The sequence below is a fragment of the Salvelinus namaycush genome, chromosome 21 (genome assembly GCF_016432855.1).
Source record: "Salvelinus namaycush isolate Seneca chromosome 21, SaNama_1.0, whole genome shotgun sequence".
In the NCBI taxonomy this organism is placed as follows: domain Eukaryota; kingdom Metazoa; phylum Chordata; class Actinopteri; order Salmoniformes; family Salmonidae; genus Salvelinus; species Salvelinus namaycush.
This window is the reverse complement of record NC_052327.1, coordinates 44,943,487-44,965,043: the sequence shown is the minus strand read 5'-3', so window position 1 is coordinate 44,965,043 and position 21,557 is coordinate 44,943,487. Positions and strand designations below refer to the sequence as shown.

General features: G+C 44.1%; 1 protein-coding gene across 1 annotated transcript in view; it reads right to left on the bottom strand.

Annotated features, from left to right (window-relative positions):
- Nucleotides 1–21,557, bottom strand: part of LOC120066750 (pleckstrin homology domain-containing family G member 7-like) — a 40,861-nt gene that overhangs the window by 7,897 nt on the left and 11,407 nt on the right. Inside the window, exons 4-15 of the mRNA XM_039018218.1 lie at nt 14,803–14,921; nt 14,401–14,441; nt 13,725–13,823; nt 13,139–13,291; nt 10,194–10,289; nt 8,774–8,875; nt 8,147–8,260; nt 5,041–5,215; nt 2,463–2,578; nt 880–967; nt 690–769; nt 451–604 (exon numbers count right to left, since the gene is read on the bottom strand). Coding sequence (XP_038874146.1) covers nt 451–604; nt 690–769; nt 880–967; nt 2,463–2,578; nt 5,041–5,215; nt 8,147–8,260; nt 8,774–8,875; nt 10,194–10,289; nt 13,139–13,291; nt 13,725–13,823; nt 14,401–14,441; nt 14,803–14,921 — 1,337 coding nt within the window. The remainder of the gene's footprint in view (nt 1–450; nt 605–689; nt 770–879; nt 968–2,462; nt 2,579–5,040; nt 5,216–8,146; nt 8,261–8,773; nt 8,876–10,193; nt 10,290–13,138; nt 13,292–13,724; nt 13,824–14,400; nt 14,442–14,802; nt 14,922–21,557) is intronic.

Below are 21,557 nucleotides of genomic sequence, written 5' to 3'. Positions count from 1 at the left end.
CCGTCCTGCCACAGGAGTCACTAAAGCGCGATGGTACAAGAACATCCCTGCTGGCCAAACCCTCCCCTAACTCGGACGATGCTGGGCCAATTGTGCGCCGCCCCATGGGTCTCCCAGTCGCGGCCGGCTGCGACAGAGCCTGGACTCGAACCAAGATCTCTAGTGGCACAGCTAGGCACAGTCGTCTGTGCCTTAGACCACTGCGCCACTCGGGAGGCCCATTTTATTTATTTTATTTATTTATTTATTTATTTATATATTTGTTAAATTAGCAAACATTTCTAAAAACCTGTTTTTGCTTTGTCATTATGGGGTATTTTGTGTAGATTGATATAAACGATTTAATCAATTTTAGAATAAGGCTGTAACCTGGCAAAATGTAGAAAAAGTCAAGGGGTCTGAATACTTTCCCGAAGACACTGTGTCATTGAGGTGTTGATCCTTCCCTACCTGCTGCGTTGAGTTGGTCTATGTTCTTGAGCTGGAGGCGGTCCAGCGAGACGGGCTGATCCAGGACGGTGAAGGTACAGCCCTCCTTAAGCAACTGGTCCAACTCCTGGTTCTGAGGTGGACGGTGGGGACTCTGTTCAGGACCTGTGGACTTCTGGAGAGGGAGAAAGAGAGAATTCGGAAGTAAGTAAGGAAATAAGGAGTATAAGTATATGCAACAAATCAGATATTGGTAGCACCTTTTTGTTCCTCTTGATCTTGGTGATGAGGAGGAGCTCGTCAAACAGAAACAGGTACACATTCTGCAGCTTGCCGTTCTCTAGAATCACATATAGAGATGACATGGCTAAAATATGCAAAAACATGTAGAACTACAGTACTTCAAACTATTTTAATTAGTCTTGTCTAATTACTATGTATGTCACTGACCTGTAAGCACTAGTTTTCCCTTGTGCAGCAGGCTCCGATGAGAGATGAGGTTTTCGAGGGAGACGGACTTTAGGAGATGCTTCAGATTCTGTTTGTAGCCAAATGAAGGGCTGAGGTTATGTTGTGGTAAATTTGTTTGCGTTCTTATAAGTTCATACTGTATGTGGTGTCAGTGTATACAACGGTGGGTCTAATCCTGAATGCTGATTGGTTAAAAGCGCATTCCAGCCTGTATCTATTCCACAAGTTACCACCGGGTAAATCTATGACTTTTAAATGCCTATTTACTCTGTTCCATCTGAATGCGCAATCCACTGTCTCATCAGCCCAGCCAGGCAACTTATATACTTGATCTCCACTATAAAAAAGCATCAAGACATTATCTCACATTTCTTTGAGACTAACATTTAGTTTTCAACAACAGAGATTTGTATAAACCTTGCCGTCTGTCTCTCCGACATTTGCAACATTGTTTCAAGATTCAAATTTGATCTCCAGCTGTCCCATAGTAATGAACGTGTTGGGATGAGACAGTTTGCAGTTTTTACAGCTTCAGTTTGAAGTGATTGTGTTAGCTATATTGTTGGCTAGCTCCTCTGAACAACAGTGTATTGATGAGAAAGCACATGCCAGGCAAAATTGTGCCTCATTAGCTTATTGTTATGGATGTATCCAAATAAATCTCACTAGAAAACAGCTTAAGCAAATGCAGCTACTTTGCTGTTATTCTGGCTTTTTGACATGACTGTAAGTTAGCCGTAGTTGGCTAGCTAGAAAGCAAGGGATACGAACGTTGCCAGCCAGTATGGCAATGGAACATTTAGAACAAACGACATCCATAGATTCAGAACAAAAAGACTGAACGACTGGGTCGCGTCTCTGGCAACCGAACCAATAGAACGAACGAGCAGATGGCTTGGGTAGCAACCCTAGATTTGTTTTGGATCTATATCTTGTGGAAGGATGAAATAGTATGAACAAATTCATCACAATAACGTTTTTAATGAAAATATGTCAATCATTATTTGAATATGTTGGTAACCCGTTGTATAAAAGTGATAATGCCCGAGAAGCCAGTGTTTGGAGGATATATTGGTACGATTTGCCGGCCCTTGACTTGGTCTTGGGCCTAACAACACCCGTTTCAATACATCCTCCAAACACCGGCTTCTCAGGCATTTTCACTTAAATATCACACTGTAATATCTTATCTGTGTGTCTGTCTAGCTTTGCGGATCCTGATGTTAGGTATCACTTGATCCTTGTCTGAAAAACCCCCACTAAGAAGCTTTAGACAGCTTTCTCTTTCCTTTACATCAGTGCTATGATCTCAGATTTAAGATATATATTGTAGTATCTGACTTGTGTAAGAAACGTTAACCATATGGTCTATTCTATTCAGAACTCAAGAAGATCCACTTGTCATGGCAAGACTGACAATAGTGGAAAACTTTAGAACAGGCCCTATGTTCCTCCAGGAACCAAGATGATTAAGTAAATTGAGTAAGTTCTATTCTGTATTTGTGCAAACCAAGTTTGGTATTCAAAGCTCAACTCTCCCAGTATAGTAAAAGCAGCCTTACCTCAGGGACGAAGGCCCGCTTGTCTCTCTCCCACACTGGCAGCCACACCAAGGAATCTCTTAGCTGTTTCACCTTCTGGTAGTTGTCCAGCCATTTCACCTTCCCCTCCAGATCACCTGCGCACACACACACAGAGGGGGAGGAGTGTGTGTGAATGACAAGATCATCACCCTGGTCAAAAAGCATAGGAGATGTTTTGGCGGTGTTGGAGTGGTATGAACTGACGTATTGGTATGCGGCTGCTCTTCTGTTATTATCCCTACTGCATAAGAAATTCAAAATAGAGGTAGAAAGTGTAGGCTCTATCGATCATAGGAATAATGACTCTCAAATGTTAATTTTGATGGGGGATTTATAGCCTATCAATCTAATTCAAGTTTTTGAACTTTTAATGCGGCTGCATAGGATTGGTCGGATTATAGTCAGGTGTTGTTTCGTTGCATCCAATGGCAGTGTCTGTGATAAGGTAACTTAAAGAGACCTACAGCTCTGATGCCGCGTGCACACAGGCTGCATCATTACATTGAAGTACGGTACATTTTACGTAATCATCGCAATCCATGCATCCCATCACAACAAAAAGAATCACGCACCTTCGGTGCCTTATCTACTTTTCTGATAATGCATGGCAAAGCAATGTACAAGTTGGAAGAATCCAGCCTAGCCCGGCAGATGAGTCACAGCGGTGCGGATTGCCTCCCATTGAAAATAATGGACTTCCACTGGAATGCATACAGTTTACCTCAGTTGGTGTGCACGAAGCTTAAAGCAGTTCCAGCTCCGACATCGCCAAAACAAAACTATGCGGATGTCAATCTGATTGAATCTAGCCCTCAAATGTTTTGTTGTGAGCAGTGCACAAACTAGTTAGGAACATCAATTATGGCTGGCTTATCCCTGGCTTTAGAACACACAGACCCCTCAACAAGGATGTCACTTCGTTCATCGGGTTCAATTAATATTATTTTTGTAACTTCGTATTAGTTTAATAAATTAGTTCTACTTTAACATTTTCAGCTGCATTTTTAATTGAACTATCAATTTGTCTGGTATTGGCAATGAAACAAATCAATTTGAAATAGTATCTCTGATGTTGCATCTCAAAGTTCTTGACACAGATATCATTAAACGATGACAACAGTTCACTGTGTGTCGCAACATGGGTGTGATCTATAATGCTCCATTGTTGTGCACACCTTTTCCTCTAAACACCCCCCACACCCTTAGAACCAACTTCTCTGGTTTTAAACAGTCTATGTAGCACTGATATGAGTTAGAAACATTCATTATAGTGTCAAAATTGGCTACAAAGTGTAAATAGGATAATTGGTAATAAAGTCAGTCTCGTCCAAAACTGAGTTTTGTGAGTTCGTCACTACTTACTGGACAGTTGTCTATGGATACACAGTGCCCACTAACACGGGAGAATCAGCAGTGCTGATTGTGCTCTATCAGCTGTGCGAGCTCTATCAAATCATAGCAGCCAGAACCTCCAGACAGTGAGACAGATCTGCCCATTACTCAGCGCCTCAGACTTGTTTACATAAGATAACATGTCACCAATTTTATGTTGAAATAACCCTTGGACCTAAGCCCTTAATGGAGTGGCCACACGCTGATGTGTTTGATAGTGTCAATCACGCGTCTGCCACTTTTTTGAGCAAAATGAGAATTGAGACAATCAGAGCGCACTGGTATCCCAACTGCAACTTGTCAATATTCCAAAACCCATTTGCGAGCATCTTGTGTCCCCCTGCAACCTGTTTTGTAACGTGATTCCCTATAAAACACTGCTAGAAAGGTGCACACTCTGGTAATAAATAGTGAAAATGTTTTTTTGTTTTTTTGGCACAGAAGCACACATGTTGTCACTCGCCAGTGACTTGATAAGCTAATTGTGTTCTGGCTGCTGAATGTGCCTACAAGCTACTACTTGCTAGCTTTATTGACAAACACAGAGTTGGAACCTACCTAGCTAGCTAGTGATTTTGGCTACTGGTAAACAGCATGTAGCTTGTGCTTTATTTACGATAGTTTGACAGCTTGGAAGAGCTATGGGGCTATGGTGACTCAGGAGAGAAAAACAACAGTACCTGCTTTGTTTTTTTTGCACGATATGCAAAAATAACACCCACATCAAACCACACCCCCAAGACAACTCTCATTTGACTTCAGTAATGGCGGCTTGCATTTCTTAATGAGCAATCTTCAAAACGAGTCCAAATCAGGAAGTGCAGTCACCCTTTAAGCCAGGAATAATGTGTAAGTGACTGTCAAAAGCACAGCACTGTCAGGAAAACCCCAAGAGTCCCGATGAGCTGATAACCTGAATGGCAGGTATGCTGTTTCCTACATAGAAAAATACAACTCTTTGAGAGACGCAGAGGAGAACCAACCAGTATAAAAGCACAGCCCCCTTCATTATCGAGGCATGGTGTTGATAACATCAAAGAGCCTTGCTAGATGCATCTGTTCAAGGCCAGGCAAATAGGAGATAGGATACAGCAGCCTGTGTAGTGATATGAGGTTCTACAATACAGTGTTCCAGTGAAGTGGATGAAGGAAGGGGGATGCTCACATATGGAGGTGTCCACCTGCTCCACCACGCTCTGCAGGGCGCTCTCCTCCTCCTCGGTCCGGCTCCTCTTCCCAACGTTCTTCAGCAGCAGGGGGTAGCGGGTCAGACGCTGCAACGGCGCCACCAATAGGTCACGCAACTGCAGCCTCCGGCACTCCTGGTTCCTCTCACACCACTAGAGGAGAGAAAGAGAGAGAGCATGAAAGAGTGATAGAGAGAGTGAGAGAGCGATAAACCACCTCTCCAATCTTTTTGGCCCTATAACAAAGAACAAACAGCAAAAACATATACATGATGAAATAAAAATCTTATAATCAACTATTAAAGACTACAGTCCCAGAACCCACTGGATTCTCCAATTACGTTGAACAAACTACAGGACAAAATACAAACCCTCCAACCCAAAAAGGCCTGTGGTGTTGATGGTATCCTAAATGAAATGATAAAATATACAGACCAGAAATTCCAATTGGCTATACTTAAACTCTTTAACATCATCCTTGACTCTGGCATCTTCCACAATATTTGGAACCAAGGACTGATCACCCCAATCCACAAAAGTGGAGACAAATTTGACTCCAATAACTACCATGGGATATGCATCAACAGCAACCATGGGAAAATCCTCTGCTTTATCATTAACAGCAGACTCATACATTTCCTCAGTGAAAACAATGTACTAAGCAAATGTCAAATTGGCGTTTTACCAAATTACCGTACGACAAACCACGTATTCACCCTGCACACCCTAAATGACAAACTAACAAACCAAAACAAAGGCAAAGTCTTCTCATACTTTGATGATTTCAAAAACGCTTTTGACTCAATTTGGCATGAGGGTCTGCTATAAAAATATATATGGAAAGTAGTGTTGAGGGAAAAACATATGGCATTATAAAATCCATGTACACAAACAACAAGTGTGTGGTTAAAATTGGCAAAAAACAACAACATTTATTTCCACAGGGCCATGGGGTGAGACAGGGATGCAGCTTAAGCCCCACACTCTTCAACCTATATATCAACGAATTGGTGAGGGCCCTAGAACAGTCTGCAGCAGCTGGCCTCACCCTACTAGAATCTGAAATCAAATTTCTACTGTTTGCTGATGATCTGGTGCTTTTGTCCCCAACCAAGGAGGGTCTACAGTAGCACCTAGAACTTCTGCACAGATTCTGTCAGACCTGGGCCCAGACAGTAAATCTCAGTAAGTCAAAAATAATGGTGTTCCAAAAAAGGTCCTGTTGCCAGGACCACAAATTCAAATTCCATCTAGACACTGTTACCCTGTTTCACAAACTCGGTCCTTGGGACCCCAAGATTTGCACATTTATGTTTTTGCCCTAACACTACACAGTAGATTCAAATGATCAAAGCTTGAATATTAATTGATTATATGAATCAGCTGTGTAGTGCTAGGGCAAAAACCAAGACGTGCACCCCTTGGGGTCCCGAGGACCGAGTTTGGGAAACCCTGCCCTAGAGCACACAAAAAACTATACATACCTCAGCCTAAATATCAGCACCAAAGGTAACTTCCACAAAGCTATGAACAATCTGCGAGACAAGGGAAGAAGGGCCTTCTATGCCATCAAAAGGAACATAAAATTTGACATTCCAATTAGGAACTGGCTAAAAAATACTTGAATCAGTTATAGAATTAGGATCTGGCCCTTCATGGTTGTGAGGTCTGGGGTCCACTAACCAACCAAGAATTAACAAAAATCAGACAAACACCAAATTGAGACTGCATGCAGAATTATGCAAAAATATCCCCAGTGTACAACATAAAACACCAAATAATGCATGCAGAGCAGAATTAGGCCGATACCCATTAATTATCAAAATCCAGAAAAGAGACGTTAAATTCTACAAACACCTAAAAGGAAGCGATTCCCAAATCTTCGATAACAAAGCCATCACCTACAGGGAAAGGAACCTGGAGAAGAGCCCCCTAAGCAAGCTGGTTCTGGGGCTCTGTTCACAAACACAAACAGAGCCCCAGGACAGCAACACAATTAGACCCAACCAAATCATGAGAAAACTAAAAGATAATTACTTGACACATTGTAAAGAATGTACAAAAAAAACTGAGCAAACTAGAATGCTATTTGGCCCTAAACAGAGAGTACACAGTGGCAGAATACCTGACCACTGTGACTGACCCAAACTTAAGGAAAGCTTTGACTATGTACAGACTCAGTGAGCATAGCCTTGTTATTGAGAAAAGCCGCCGTAGGCAGACCTGGCTCTCAAGAGAAGACAGGCTATGTGCACACTGCCCACAAAATTAAATGTAAATGTAAAAATGTGGTGGAAACTGAGCTGCACTTCCTAACCTCCTGCCCAATGTATGACCATATTAGAGACACATATTTCCCTCAGATTACACAGACCCACAAAGAATTTGAAAACAAATCAAACTTTGATACACTCCCATGTCTATTGGGTGAAATACCAGTGTGCCATCACAGCAGCAAGATTTGTGACCTGTTGCCACAAGAAAAGGGCAACCAGTGAAGAGCAAACACCAATGTAAATACAACCCATATTTATGTTTATTTATTTTCCCTTTTGTACTTTAACTATTTGCACATCGTTACAACACTGTATATAGACATAATATGACATTTGAAATGTCTTTATTCTTTTGGAATAGTGTAATGTTTACTGTTCAGAGAGAGAGAGAGAGAGAGTACAGTACTGTAAGTAGGTAGATAAGTGTGTGTGACAATATTGAGAAAAATATTGATATTGAGAGAAAAAGCGATTGAGTAAGAGTTTGGGAGGAAATAAGACAGAGAGAGAGAGAAGAGACAGGTTAGGGTGTAAGAGTGAAATAGAGAGCATATTAGATAGAACAGCGGGAGGGGAGGAGGGAAAGTGAAGTTGTCGAGGAAGAAAAATTCTCAGCGGAGAGTAAAAAACAACAACAGAAGGGTTGTAAAAAAGAAAGAAAAAGAGTCACAATAGCAGAAGTCAAATTGTCACGTTCCAAATTGTCAGCAAGCCCCAGTACAGGGCGACCTTGCCTCAACCAACCCGGATTTACAGTTCAAAATAAGCAGCGCTCGGCGGCTCCGGCCAGCAGTACAGTAGAGTGTACCTTAACGTAGGAGCCAAAGTCCTCTCTGTTCTTCAGGCTGCCCAGATAAAATAGTGCAGCGGAATAGTTGAGGCAGTACTTCTGCAGACAGTGGCATATGCTCTCCCGGAACGCCTGCCGACAGATAGAGATAGAGAGACGTAGTGGTTATCTAGCTAGCATAGAGAGAGACACAGAAAGCTGGGCCACAGGAAAAACAACTGAGATATGCATTCATATTGTACATTTCATGGAGGGAGATAAAGAGATGTACATCTAGTATATCATATTTGTGTATGTCATATTTTCAAACAATGATGTGGCTAATATTGAGGCTCCTGATTACTTCTGTACTAATTATTGAGTTATTTATTATAATATTTAATCAAAAGTGAGGATGCTGTTGAGTGTGTGTGTGTGTGAGAGAGAGAGAGAGAGAGAGAGAGAGAGAGAGAGAGAGAGAGAGAGAGAGAGAGAGAGAGAGAGAGAGAGAGAGAGAGAGAGAGAGAGAGAGAGAGAGAGAGAGAGAGAGAGAGAGAGAGAGAGAGAGAGAGAGAGAGAGAGAGAGAGAGAGAGAGAGAGAGAGAGAGAGAGAGAGAGAGAGAGAGAGCAAGAGAGTGTGTGCGTGCATGTGTCAGCTGTACCTACCTTAGTGAGAAGCTTTAGCAGGTTGGGCCCACCTCCTGCCACAGGGATCTCCCAGGACTCCTTGATGACACGCAGCAGGCTGGTGATGAAGCCAAAGCTCACCTGGGGAACAACACATCATATTACAGAGTCCACATAATGACTATTGCTGTGTAGTCATATACAGTTATTATTTTGGCTCTATACTCCGGAAGTTTGGATTTAAAATCAAACAGTGATCAAACAGGTATTTTCATCCATATCGGGTGAATCGTTTAGAAATTACAACACTTTTTGTACATAGATAGTGCCCCCATTTTAGAGGAACAAAAGTATTGGGACAAATTCACTTATATGTGTATTAAAGTAGTAAAAAGTTAAGTATTTTGGTCCCATATTCATAGCACACAAAGACTGCATCAAATTTGTTGGATGCATTTGCTGTTTGTTTTCTTTGTATTTCAGATTATTTTGTGCCCAATAGAAATGAATGGTAAATAATGTATTGTGTAATTTTAGAGTCACCTTTATTGTCAATAAGAATAGAGTATGTTTCTGACACTTCTATATTAATGTGGATACTACTATGATTACGGATAATCCTGAATGAATCGTGAATAATGATGCGTGAGAAAGTTGCTCCCCAAAATGGGGGACTATGTACAAAAGGTTCTGTGAAAGCTGAAGTCTGCACTTTAACCTCAGTCATGGATTGATTTAACAAAAAAAAGGTTTTTAAATATAGAGCCAAAAGAAGAAAAAATGCTTTACTGTCCCAATAATTACAGAGTATGATGGCATGATGGCAAGGACTGATAATTAAACCTCCAATGTCTCGCTTCAGTCACCTGCAGCTCTCTATTTTCTATTTTCTTCAGTAAAATAACCAGATGATGTGATATTATGAAAACTCAAACCTTTTAACATATACCCTAGAGTAAGATGATGTTGAAGATTTGATGTTGTGATGGGGAATATTTTGTGATTTATTTAGGAATTACATTTTGATATGTGGATAGCTTGTGGTAAACCACCTCCCATCCAAGATCCAGTACCAAAACAATGCACATTCCCCTTTGACCCCTTCACTGTCATGGTCAGTTATCCCTCCGGGAGCTGGATAACTACTTTCCACACACTAGTGACTGCCTCACTGCCCCATGGTAGCATGCCATGGCCCTATCATCTTATCGTTCTGCATGGAAGACTCCACCCACTGCACCCGTACAGGACCAGTTCTAATCTGATCTGGGTAGTGTTAGAGGGTGACCAGTGTGTTGGCATGGCGACAGCACTAAATAGAACACTAGCTATAATATAATAGGACACAATAATGATAGTTTGTGCTTTAATTATGTTGTAAACTCTTAACATGCCAAACAAATAAAGATATTTTAATCTAATCCAACCTATTGTAATATATGTATATATATGGTCTTACCAGACACAGCTCGTTGAGGTTGGCAAACAGCCTCCAGGAGTCCACGTCATGCAGGCAGTCCCTCATCTGCAGGTTGGTCAGCATGGCCAGAAACACCTGAGGGACACAATAGAAACACAAACAAACAAACACATTACAAACACATTAGAAACACAAACAAATACATTTGAAGTACCAACACAAACACATTAGAAACACAAACAAATACATTAGAAATATCAACACAAACACATTAGAAACACAAACAAATACACATTACAAACAAACAAAACACACACAAATATATTATTAAAAAAATTTAAACAAACAAATAGAAACACAAACAAACACATTTGAAAACACAAACAAATGGGGTTAGATTTGTTTGTGCTGTATTCAATTGACTAGTAGAGAGGACAACGTAACATTTGATCACAATAAAGCTGAAGAAAGAGTTCCCCAACAAAGTATATTTTAAGAAGGGGCAGTTTGAAGTCAAAGGAACCATCACAACATGACCTTGGCGTTCACAAAGCCTCACAAAGCACAAGGTGTTGGGTGGCAGTGGTGCGGCGCCATTCCTATTCAAATGTGTGTATGTGCGTGTGTGTGTCAGGGTTTCCGTTAGGAAAATGTGGCGCTGGACATTTGACTGGCAGTATTTTAATTTACCGGACATTCGAGAAATCTACCGTACTCATATGCATTGGAAACATAACCTGATTAGGGCGTCCACCCCCGGTGCTCAGAATGACAGTAATCACATTTAGATTATGGTCATTAATATTAACAGAATATGCAACATGAGGATGCAGCGGCGTGTGTCCTTCTAAATTAAATCACATTTTATTTGTCGCATGCGCCGAATACAACAGGTGTAGACTTTGCCGTGAAATGATTACTTGCGAGCCCTTTCCCAACAATGCAGTTAAAAAGTAGAAAATGAACAACTAAATAAAAAGAAAGTAGTAACAAAAAAAAACTGATGCGCATTTTGAAGATAATAGAATAACAGTTCACATTTACTTTTCCCCATCCAACAAAACAAAATCACTAGCCTATGTCAATCTATTATCACCCATAGTGGAAAAGTTTACCTATTCTATTTGCCAACTTGTCATTCTGTGCCAGGAAGAAATAGCCTATTCAAAACAGACTGGGACAGTTGTGGGACTATTGATCCCAAATTCATACAATCTGTAGGCCTAGGCTACATCAAAAACAAGAGCCTGATGCAACAGATCAGAACGTTTAGCTTAAAATGTTAATAAACTATTATTTCTTCACATTATAAACACAGCAATGCGCACAACGCAGTAGGCTACGTGCAAATGTTCGTTCCATAATGCAATTAGCGGGAAAACACCATTGTCAAAAGCGCACCGCACATGCAAGCAGTTTCATGTGACAGAGATGAACATATCCTAGACATTTTGAAATCGCAGAGATCTAAAGATGCAAGAACTAGCATTGGTTGCTAATATGACTAGGATTGTGCCTTTGGCTTCTGGAAAATGAAAGAAAATTGATTTGAAAACCAAATGAACATGAGATACTGGTTTCAATTGCACATGGAAGTCTTTATAAAAGAATTCCCTCCAAGTTTTTATGGTCAGATTTTGGCTAAGCTACTTTGAAGCAAGGTAAAACATTGCTCATAATATAAAGTAAAACTTTCAGGTTTCAAACAATGAAGTAAATGTTTTCAAAATGCATACTGCCTCCAGCTCATTGCAAAGTGTTGTGTGATGAGCTGAAGCCTGCCTACCGTTGTTGCCAAATGGGAAGCATGCTTCAATTACTAGCTTAGAAAAACAAATATTAGCTCTTTTTAATTATGGCTATCAAAACTTTTTTTTTAACATGTGACTGCATTTAGAATTGTTGCGCAATGATTGGGTTTATAAAAGCACATGTTTATTTCAGCAACAAACAAGCTGTTTGAGGAGCTGTAGCAGCAGTTCTCGCGCTGTCTGACAGATTTTCCCCTCAAACAAGGCTCTGTATCTGTCACGATCGTTATAATGAGTGGACCAAAGCGCAGCGTGATATGGGTTCCACATCTTTTTATTTCTTGGTGAAACTCACAGCAAAACAAAAACAAGAAATCTCGAAATGTGACGCTAACAGGCAAAAGGGGAAATGGCTGCCTAAATATGATCCCCAATCAGAGACAACGATAAACAGCTGCCTCTGATTGGGAACCATACCAGGCCAACATAGAAATATAAATCACCTAGATGACCCACCCTAGTCACACCCCGACCTAACCAACATAGAGAATAAACATCTCTCTATGGTCAGGGCGTGACAGTATCTGTATGTGTGTGTGTGTGACAAATAAGATATATGACGACTAACGAAAATACACACGCAGCAATTTATCTCCACTAAATTAAGAAAATGTACCTATAGACCGATAAGCATGACCAGTCAAATGTAATTCCATCGACTGGTATTTGCATCAATGAATAGGCTAAAAAGCATTATTTTGCTATAGAATTGTTTGTCTTCTCCCGGACAATTGGCCGGCCAATTAAATTTTTTGGCTATTCATTTTTTTTATTGGCCAAAAGCCGGCTATTACCGGCTAACGGAAACCCTGGTGTGTGATTTGATTTGATTATTAGGATCCCCATTAGCCAATGCCAATGGCGACAGCTAGTCTTACTGGGGTCCGACATATAAACGAAAAAGACATTACAGACAAAATACTTTACAATTTACATACATTTAAAAACATGAACATGTAGTGTGTGTGTGCATCTATCAGTTACACATACATGTCAGTACATATACACAACAAGTAGGTTGTGTGTGTGTGTGTGTGTGTGTGTGTGTGTGTGTGTGTGTGTGTGTGTGTGTGTGTGTGTGTGTGTGGTGTGTGTGTGTGTGTGTGTGTGTGTGTGTGTGTGTGTGTGTGTGTGTGTGTGTGTGAGAGAGGAGGCGTATATCAAGTAAGTCACCTCTTTGAGCACCATGAGCTGATCCAGGAAGTAAACACACTCGCTGGTGAAGAGTTCCCAGATGGCTTCATGTCTCTTGTAGTCCTGAGGGTCACTATCAGACTTCCGCTGAGACGAATCACAGTCCCTTAGGAACTCTTCTAGAGAACAATCCTGGAGATGGAAGAATGACAGACAGAGGGATGGTTGGATAGATGTTATTTGAATAATACACAAGAGTGATTAATTGTGGTTTTCGCCCGGCTAGGCAAGTGAGGTCATAAGTACGAGGCGACTGCATTCTGTAGTGTGTCTTGTTACTATGCCCAATGCTGTAACTTAAGTCTATTATCATCTGCTGTCTGTTAGAGTTTATAAGTGTACAGTTGTCATATGCGTAGGCCAACAATAAAGTCTTGTTCCCGTCCATTGTGTAATTTATATGTTTCAGGGGCTTCGTTGTTCCTGAAGTAATTCCTCGGAGCACTGACTCAATTATGACTGGATTCCAAGTTACAACACAGATATGTAACTATTAGATATTACACAGCTAAGAGGAAAAGGGGCTTATTCAGCATGGATCATATGTTCATATGGCTTTTCTCACCTTGTACTTCTGGAAGTCTGTGTCCCTCCAGTCTTGAATCTGTTCCGTCGAGAGATATTTCTCAATATCAGAGGCAGAGCATGTTCTCTTCCCTTTAGTCTGAGAGGAACAAATACAGGCTCAACGTCAAATGTTCCTTGGACAATCAATCAGGTTTTCCTACTATAGGTATGAGTGTCTGTTTGCCTAAGTGAAAATGTGAATGTGTGTATGTATACAGTAAGAGTGAGTGTGTACGTGTGTGTGTGTGTGTGTGTGTTTGCGCACGCATGTGTGCGTGCCCGCGTGTGCACGGTCATGCACTTATGGAAGTGAACAGTGGAACAGTGAACTACAGTATACACCAACAGTGTTTGTCCAAATATTTGCCCATCTATCTATCCGTCTGGCCAAACACATTTAACTAAATAATTGAGTTAGATTGAATTGGTTTGGCTCAGTGTTGTTGACTCATTATGAAATCTCAGGAGGCCATGAGAACAGAGGGGAGGAAAGCGTATTAATTAATGCTGTGATTAAAAGTGGGTCAGAGAACAATGTCCTTAATTCCATTGCAGCTCGCCTGAGCACACTGGCAGCTTCACAGCCCTGGCAAACAAAACACAAACAACTAGACTGTGGCAGGCTAGCTAGGGTGAGCAGCAGAGGGAAAACAACAAACAGACAGTACACCTACCGTGCTGCGTCTGGAGAAAGGCCACCTGGGTTTCTTGGTGTCTGTGGAAATTGAGAAAGTGGTATTGTGATTATCTACAAAGGCCTGGCTTCATAGGTCTGCTGTTAAAAAATTTGTTCACACTCCAAAGGATATATGTAGACAGGATTTAAAAAATCCCAAGTGGTGGTAATATTAATAATGTGAAAATAGTTGATGAATAGTTGATGAATGTTGCTTATATTTGTGTAACAAGTGAACTTCTGATGCAGTTACTAAAGTCATAGCAAGGTAACTGTAAAATAATAGCTATAAAAAAATAACACTGATCACTGAAGGCCTACAATCTGGACTTAAAAGCAATCAACAAGTTGTTAACAAAAATGTAGCAATAAAGTGCAGAAAAGCAGCTTCAGTGTTAACCTGAAAAGTTGGAGAGGTTCAGTAGGTCTGCCACCCCATTGGACACAAACAGGTCCCCCGGCGAAACATCCAATCCGGGCAGACTGACCACCACAGAACTCCGCCTCCTCTCCTGCAGTCTTGGGAACAAGGTATGAAGAGAGAGACAGTTTCTAGAACATTCTGACCAATAACAGCCAATTTCTAGACCATTCTGATCAATAAGAGCCGGTTTCTATACAAAACTGACCAATAAGGCCCCATAGTATTTATTTAAAAAAATGTAGGGGGTAGATCAGCTTTAATATTCAAGATAGATTGTGGCTTCTATCAATGTAATTGTCTATTATTTGAAATATTGTCACGACTTCCGCCGAAGTTGGTCCCTCTCCTTGTTCGGGCGGCGTTCGGCGGTCGACGTCACCGGCTTTCTAGTCACCACCGATCCATGTTTCATTTTCGTTTTGTTTTGTCTTCATTGTACACACCTGGTTTCCATTCCATAATAATGTTCCTTATTTAACCCTCTGGCTTCCCCTTTTGTTTTGTGCGTGATTGTGTTTGTCAAGTGGTTCCGTGTACGTGTTCTGGATTGTTTATGTTTATCCTTGTTGGATTATTGTTGATATTGAGTAAAGATCGTGGCTTTACTCATACCTGTGTCCTGCGCCTGACTCCGCTTTATTCCATTCACCTGGAACACTGACAGAATCACGCACCAAAAGAATGGAGTCAGCAGGTACACCCAGCCATCCTCCACCAGTGGAGGAGCGCGTCCAGCAGCACGCGACTATGTTGCAGAGTCTCGGTACTGCCATGGATCGCGTGCTGCAAACTATAGAGAGATGGGAGAGAGGGGGTTTTCCAGCAACCCCATCATCATCACCCCCGCTCCCACAACAACCTCCTTCGACGTCCACCCCTCCCTCACCAGTATCCAGTGGAATTCGGCTATCGCTCCCGGGGGTATATGACGGAACGGCTGCCAGGTGCCAGGGGTTCCTTCTCCAGCTGGAGCTCTATCTGGCAACCGTTCGGCCAGCTCCTTCGGGACACGAGAGTGTGAACGCCCTCATCTCCTGTCTGACGGGTAAAGCACTGGAATGGGCCAACGCCATCTGGGGAAGAGAAGGACCGGCGTTGGATGATTATGAAGACGGTTTTCGGTCATCCACCTGAAGGGAGAGCGGCGGGGGAATGACTACATCATCTCAGACAGGGGATGAGGAGCGCACAAGAGTTTGCGCTGGACTTTCGCACTCTGGCCGCCGGCGCGGGATGGAATGAGCGGGCCCTGATCGACCACTACAGGTGTAGTTTACGCGAGGACGTTCGCAGGGAGCTAGCCTGCAGGGACACCATCCTTAACCTTGACCAGCTGGTGGACCTATCTATCCGGCTGGATAACCTGTTGGCCTCCCGCGGACGTCCGGATCGGGGTCCGTCAGTTCCATCCCCCAGCACTTCCGATCCAACGCCGATGGAGCTGGAAGGTGCTGCTATGAGGGGGACCGGAGGGGGGACCATTCCCTGCACCACCTGTGGCCGCAGAGGGCACACTGCTGGTCGGTGCTGGGGAGGTTCTCCAGGGAGTCGAGGTAGCAGGCGGAGCACTGGTGGATCATCCCAGGTGAGTAGGCACCCGACTCACCCAGAGCTCTATGTTGCGCACATGTGGTTGTTTATGGAATTTCCTGAGTTTTCCCCGCATTCCCAGCATAAGGCGCTAGTCGATTCAGGCGCGGCTGGGAACTTTATTGACCGTTCCTTTGCACGTAGATTAGGGATCCCTAGTGTTCCTGTTGATGTTCCCTTCCCTGTACATGTCTTAGATAGTCGTCCTTTGGGGTCGGGGCTAATTAGGGAGGTCACAGCTCCACTCTGTATGATAACGCAGGAGGGCCATGAGGAGAGAATTAGTCTCTTTCTGATCGACTCGCCTGCGTTTCCTGTTGTGTTGGGCCTTCCCTGGTTGGCCTCACATGACCCCACTATTTCGTGGCAACAGAGGGCTCTCAAGGGATGGTCCCGTCAGTGCTCAGGGAGGTGTGTAGGTGTTTCCTTAGGTGCAACTACGGTGGAGAGTCCAAACCAGGTCTCCACCATGCACATTCCCCCCGAATATGCCGATTGGGCGAAGGCGACTCAATTACCACCCCATCGACAGGGGGGATTGTGCGATAAATCTCCTGGTAGACGCAGCACCTCCCAGGAGTCACGTGTATCCTCTGTCACAGGAGGAGACGGCGGCTATGGAAACATATGTCACCGAATCTTTGGGACAGGGATACATTCGGCCTTCCATTTCACCTGCCTCCTCAAGTTTATTTTTTGTGAAGAAGAAGGATGGAGGTTTACGCCCGTGCATTGACTATCGAGGTCTTAATCAGATCACGGTAAAGTACAGTTACCCGTTACTTCTCATAGCCAGTGTGACAGAGTCATTACACGGGGCGCGCTTCTTCACAAAATTGGATCTCAGGAGCTCTTACAACCTGGTGCGTATCCGGGCGGGGGATGAGTGGAAGACGGCATTTAGTACAACTTCTGGGCACTATGAGTACCTCGTCATGCCGTACGGGTTGATGAATGCTCCATCAGTCTTCCAATCCTTTGTAGATGAGATTTTCAGGGACCTGCACAGGCAGGGTGTGGTGGTGTATATAGATGACATTCTAATATACTCCGCCACACGCGCCGAGCATGTGTCCCTGGTACGCAGGGTGCTTGGTCGACTGTTGGAGCATGACCTGTACGTCAAGGCTGAGAAATGTCTGTTCTTCCAACAGTCCGTCTCCTTCCTAGGGTACCACCTTTCCGCGTCAGGGGTGGAGATGGAGAAAGTTCGCATTTCAGCCGTGCGTAATTGGCCGACTCCAACCACGGTAAAGGAGGTGCAGCGGTTCTTAGGGTTTGCCAACTACTACCGGAGGTTTATCCGGGGCTTTGGTCAGGTAGCGGCTCCCATTACCTTCTTGCTGAAGGGGGGACCGGTGCGACTGCAGTGGTCAGCTGGGGTGGACAGAGCTTTTAGTCACCTGAAGGCTCTGGCATTCATAGTAGAGGTGGACGCGTCCGAGGCTGGGATAGGAGCTGTGCTGTCTCAGCGCTCGGGTACGCCACAAAAGCTCCGCCCCTGTGCTTTCTTTTCGAAGAAGCTCAGCCCGGCGGAGCGAAACTATGATGTGGGGGACCGGGAGCTGTTGGCTGTTGTCGGGGCTCTGAAGGCGTGGAGGCATTGGCTTGAGGGGGCTAGACACCCTTTCCTCATTTGGACTGACCACCGCAATCTGGAGTACATCCGGGCGGCGAGGAGACTGAACCCTCGCCAGGCGAGTTGGGCCATGTTTTTCACCCGCTTTGTTTTCACCCTATCATACAGACCAGGTTCCCAGAATGTGAAGGCAGACGCGCTGTCCCGGATGTATGACACAGAGGAGCGGTCCGCGGATCCCACTCCCATAATTCCGGCTTCTTGCCTGGTGGCACCGGTGGTATGGGAGGTGGACGCGGACATTGAGCGGGCGTCACGTACAGAGCCCACTCCCGCACAGTGTCCAGTTGGGCATCTGTACGTTCCGTCTGATGTCCGCGATTGTTTGATCTTTTGGGCCCACACGTCACCCTCCTCTGGTCATCCTGGCATCGGTTGGACAGTGCGCTGTCTTACTGGGAAGTACTGGTGGCCCAAGTTAGCTAAGGACGGGAGGGTTTATGTTTCCTCCTGCTCGGTGTGCGCCCAGTGCAAGGCACCCAGACACCTGCCCAGAGGGAAATTACAACCCCTTCCCGTTCCACAACGGCCGTGGTCGAACCTATCGGTAGATTTCGTGACGGATCTTCCCCCGTCACGGGGTAACACCACGATCCTGGTCGTTGTGGATCGGTTTTCTAAGTCCTGCCGTCTCCTTCCTTTGCCCGGTCTCCCTACGGCTCTACAGACTGCGGAGGCTCTGTTCACCCACGTCTTCCAGCACTACGGGGTGCCTGAGGATATAGTTTCTGATCGGGGTCCCCAATTCACGTCTAAAGTCTGGAGGGCGTTTATGGAACGCCTGGGGGTCTCGGTCAGCCTCACCTCAGGTTTTCACCCCGAGAGTAACGGGCAGGTGGAGAGAGTTAACCAGGATGTGGGTAGGTTTCTGCGGTCTTATTGCCAGGACCGGCCGGGGGAGTGGGTGGTGTTCATCCCCTGGGCGGAGATGGCCCAAAACTCCCTCCGCCACTCTTCCACTAACCTATCACCTTTTCAGTGTGTGCTAGGTTATCAGCCGGTCCTGGCACCGTGGCGTCAGAGCCAGATCGAGGCTCCTGCGGTGGATGAAAGGTTTCGGCACTCAGAGGAGACATGGGACGCTGCCCATGTGCGTCTACAACGGGCCATCAGGCGGCAGAAGGCGAGTGCCAACCGCCACCGCAGTGAGGCCCCGGTGTATGCACCAGGGGACCGGGTCTGGCTCTCGACCCGAAACCTGCCCCTTTGCCTGCCCTGCCGGAAGCTGGGTCCGCGGTTTGTGGGGCCATTTAAAGTCCTGAGGAGACTGAACGAGGTTTGTTATAGGTTACAACTCCCCCCTGATTACCGTATTAACCCCTCGTTCCATGTGTCTCTCCTCAGGCCGGTGGTGGCTGGTCCGCTCCAGCAGTCTGAGGTGCGGGAGGTTCCTCCGCCCCCTCTGGACATCGAGGGGGCCCTGGCGTATACTGTGCGAGCCATCATGGACTCAAGGCGTCGGGCGAGAGGCTTTCAGTACCTCGTGGAGTGGGAGGGATACGGTCCGGAGGAGAGATGCTGGGTGCCGGTGGAGGACATCCTGGATCCATCCTTACTGCAGGAATTTTACCGGCTCCATCCGGATCGCCCTGCGTCTCGTCCTCCGGGTCGTCCCCGAGGCCGGTGTCGGCGCGCAGGGGGGGTACTGTCACGACTTCCGCCGAAGTTGGTCCCTCTCCTTGTTCGGGTGGCGTTCGGCGGTCGACGTCACCGGCTTTCTAGTCACCACCGATCCATGTTTCATTTTCGTTTTGTTTTGTCTTCATTGTACACACCTAGTTTCCATTCCATAATCATGTTCCTTATTTAACCCTCTGGCTTCCCCTTTTGATTTGTGCGTGATTGTGTTTGTGAAGTGGTTCCGTGTACGTGTTCTGGATTGTTTATGTTTATCCTTGTTGGATTATTGTTGATATTGAGTAAAGATCGTGGCTTTACTCATACATGTGTCCTGCGCCTGACTCCGCTTTATTCCATTCACCTGGAACACTGACAAATATAAAAAATTAATAAAAAAACATTGTTTTCCCCTAACCCTACCACCACCCCTCTCCTAATTGGAGTAAACTAATGTACAACAATACCCAGACTTCTACTTCCAGCTTATACATACTATATACATTTTATTTTACATTAGATATATTTTGTTTGTCCAAGGCCTTTCTAACTAGTGTGACGAACTGTATTTTAAGTGTGAGGTATACTGTATGTCAAAGTGACCTATATTTAAGTGATAATGCCCGAGAAGCCGTGTTTGGAAGATATCTTGGCACGGGTGTTGTTAGGCCGAGACGAAGTCGAGGGTTGTCAAACCGCGCCAATATATCCTCCAAACACCGGCTTCTTGGGCATTATCACTTTTATACAACGTGTTACCAACATATTCAAATAATGATTTACATATTTTCATTAATGTAAGAGGTGCATAACTGGCTGCAGGGAAGTCAGGCGCAGAAGAGCAGAACTGGGTAATAACCGGAGCAGTTTAATGAGGCAAAACCGACGGCACCCAGAACAACAAAATATGGGTTGAAATAACACGTCGCAGACCAGTCTATAATGCACATACACTTTACAACAAACAATTCCACACACAGACATGGGGGGAACAGAGGGTTATATACACGTCACGTAATGAGGGAATGTAAACCAGGTGTGTGGGAAAACAAGACAAAACAAATGGAAAATGAAAGGTGGATCGGCGATGGCTAGAAGACCGGTGACGTCGACCGCCGAACGCCGCTCAAACAAGGAGAGGAACCGACAATTAAAAAGGTTAGATTCCAAGATGGCGGACTGAACATAGCGGTGCAGATTGTCTCAAAATAAAAACGCAATATTCAATATCTGTAAATTAGACTATATATTAGCACTTCATATACTCGTGGGTAATAACATTCAATCTGGATAGCAACATAAAACAAATCATAAGACTTGAGAAATGTATCGACAAATATTACGAAAACAAGCAACACTCAAACATAACGGACAGTAAACAAGGAGAATCAAACTCCCAAATTCTTGCAACCAATAGAATGCTATATATATGGGGGATACAACCTTCCCAGCTCTGCAGAGTTTTCTGCGAAGAGACAGAATCATTTGTTTTGGTCATGTCCATATGTAGCTTGTTTTTGGTCCCAGTCCCAGGAATGGCTGAAGAATTGCAACATTTAACTGTAGCTAACTCTGCAGATAGCCCTACTGGGTGATCTGAAAGGTCATAGTCAATCGATCAATAATATAATAATACTTCTTGCAAAAATGTTGAATTTTTAATTTACAATCTGTAGAAATTATGAGAATAGAAAGGTCAGCACTTTTGTGAAACATCACAGCAAAGTCAAAAAATATATGGCAAATAGAAATATGGCAAATAGTGTTAATAGATAGATGGGAGGGGTTGAATGGAGCTGAAGGTTGGGAATAATAACGACTAATAACAACAAGATAACTAATGTAAAACATACTGTGTCTGTAAAAAGTATACAGGTTCAGAACG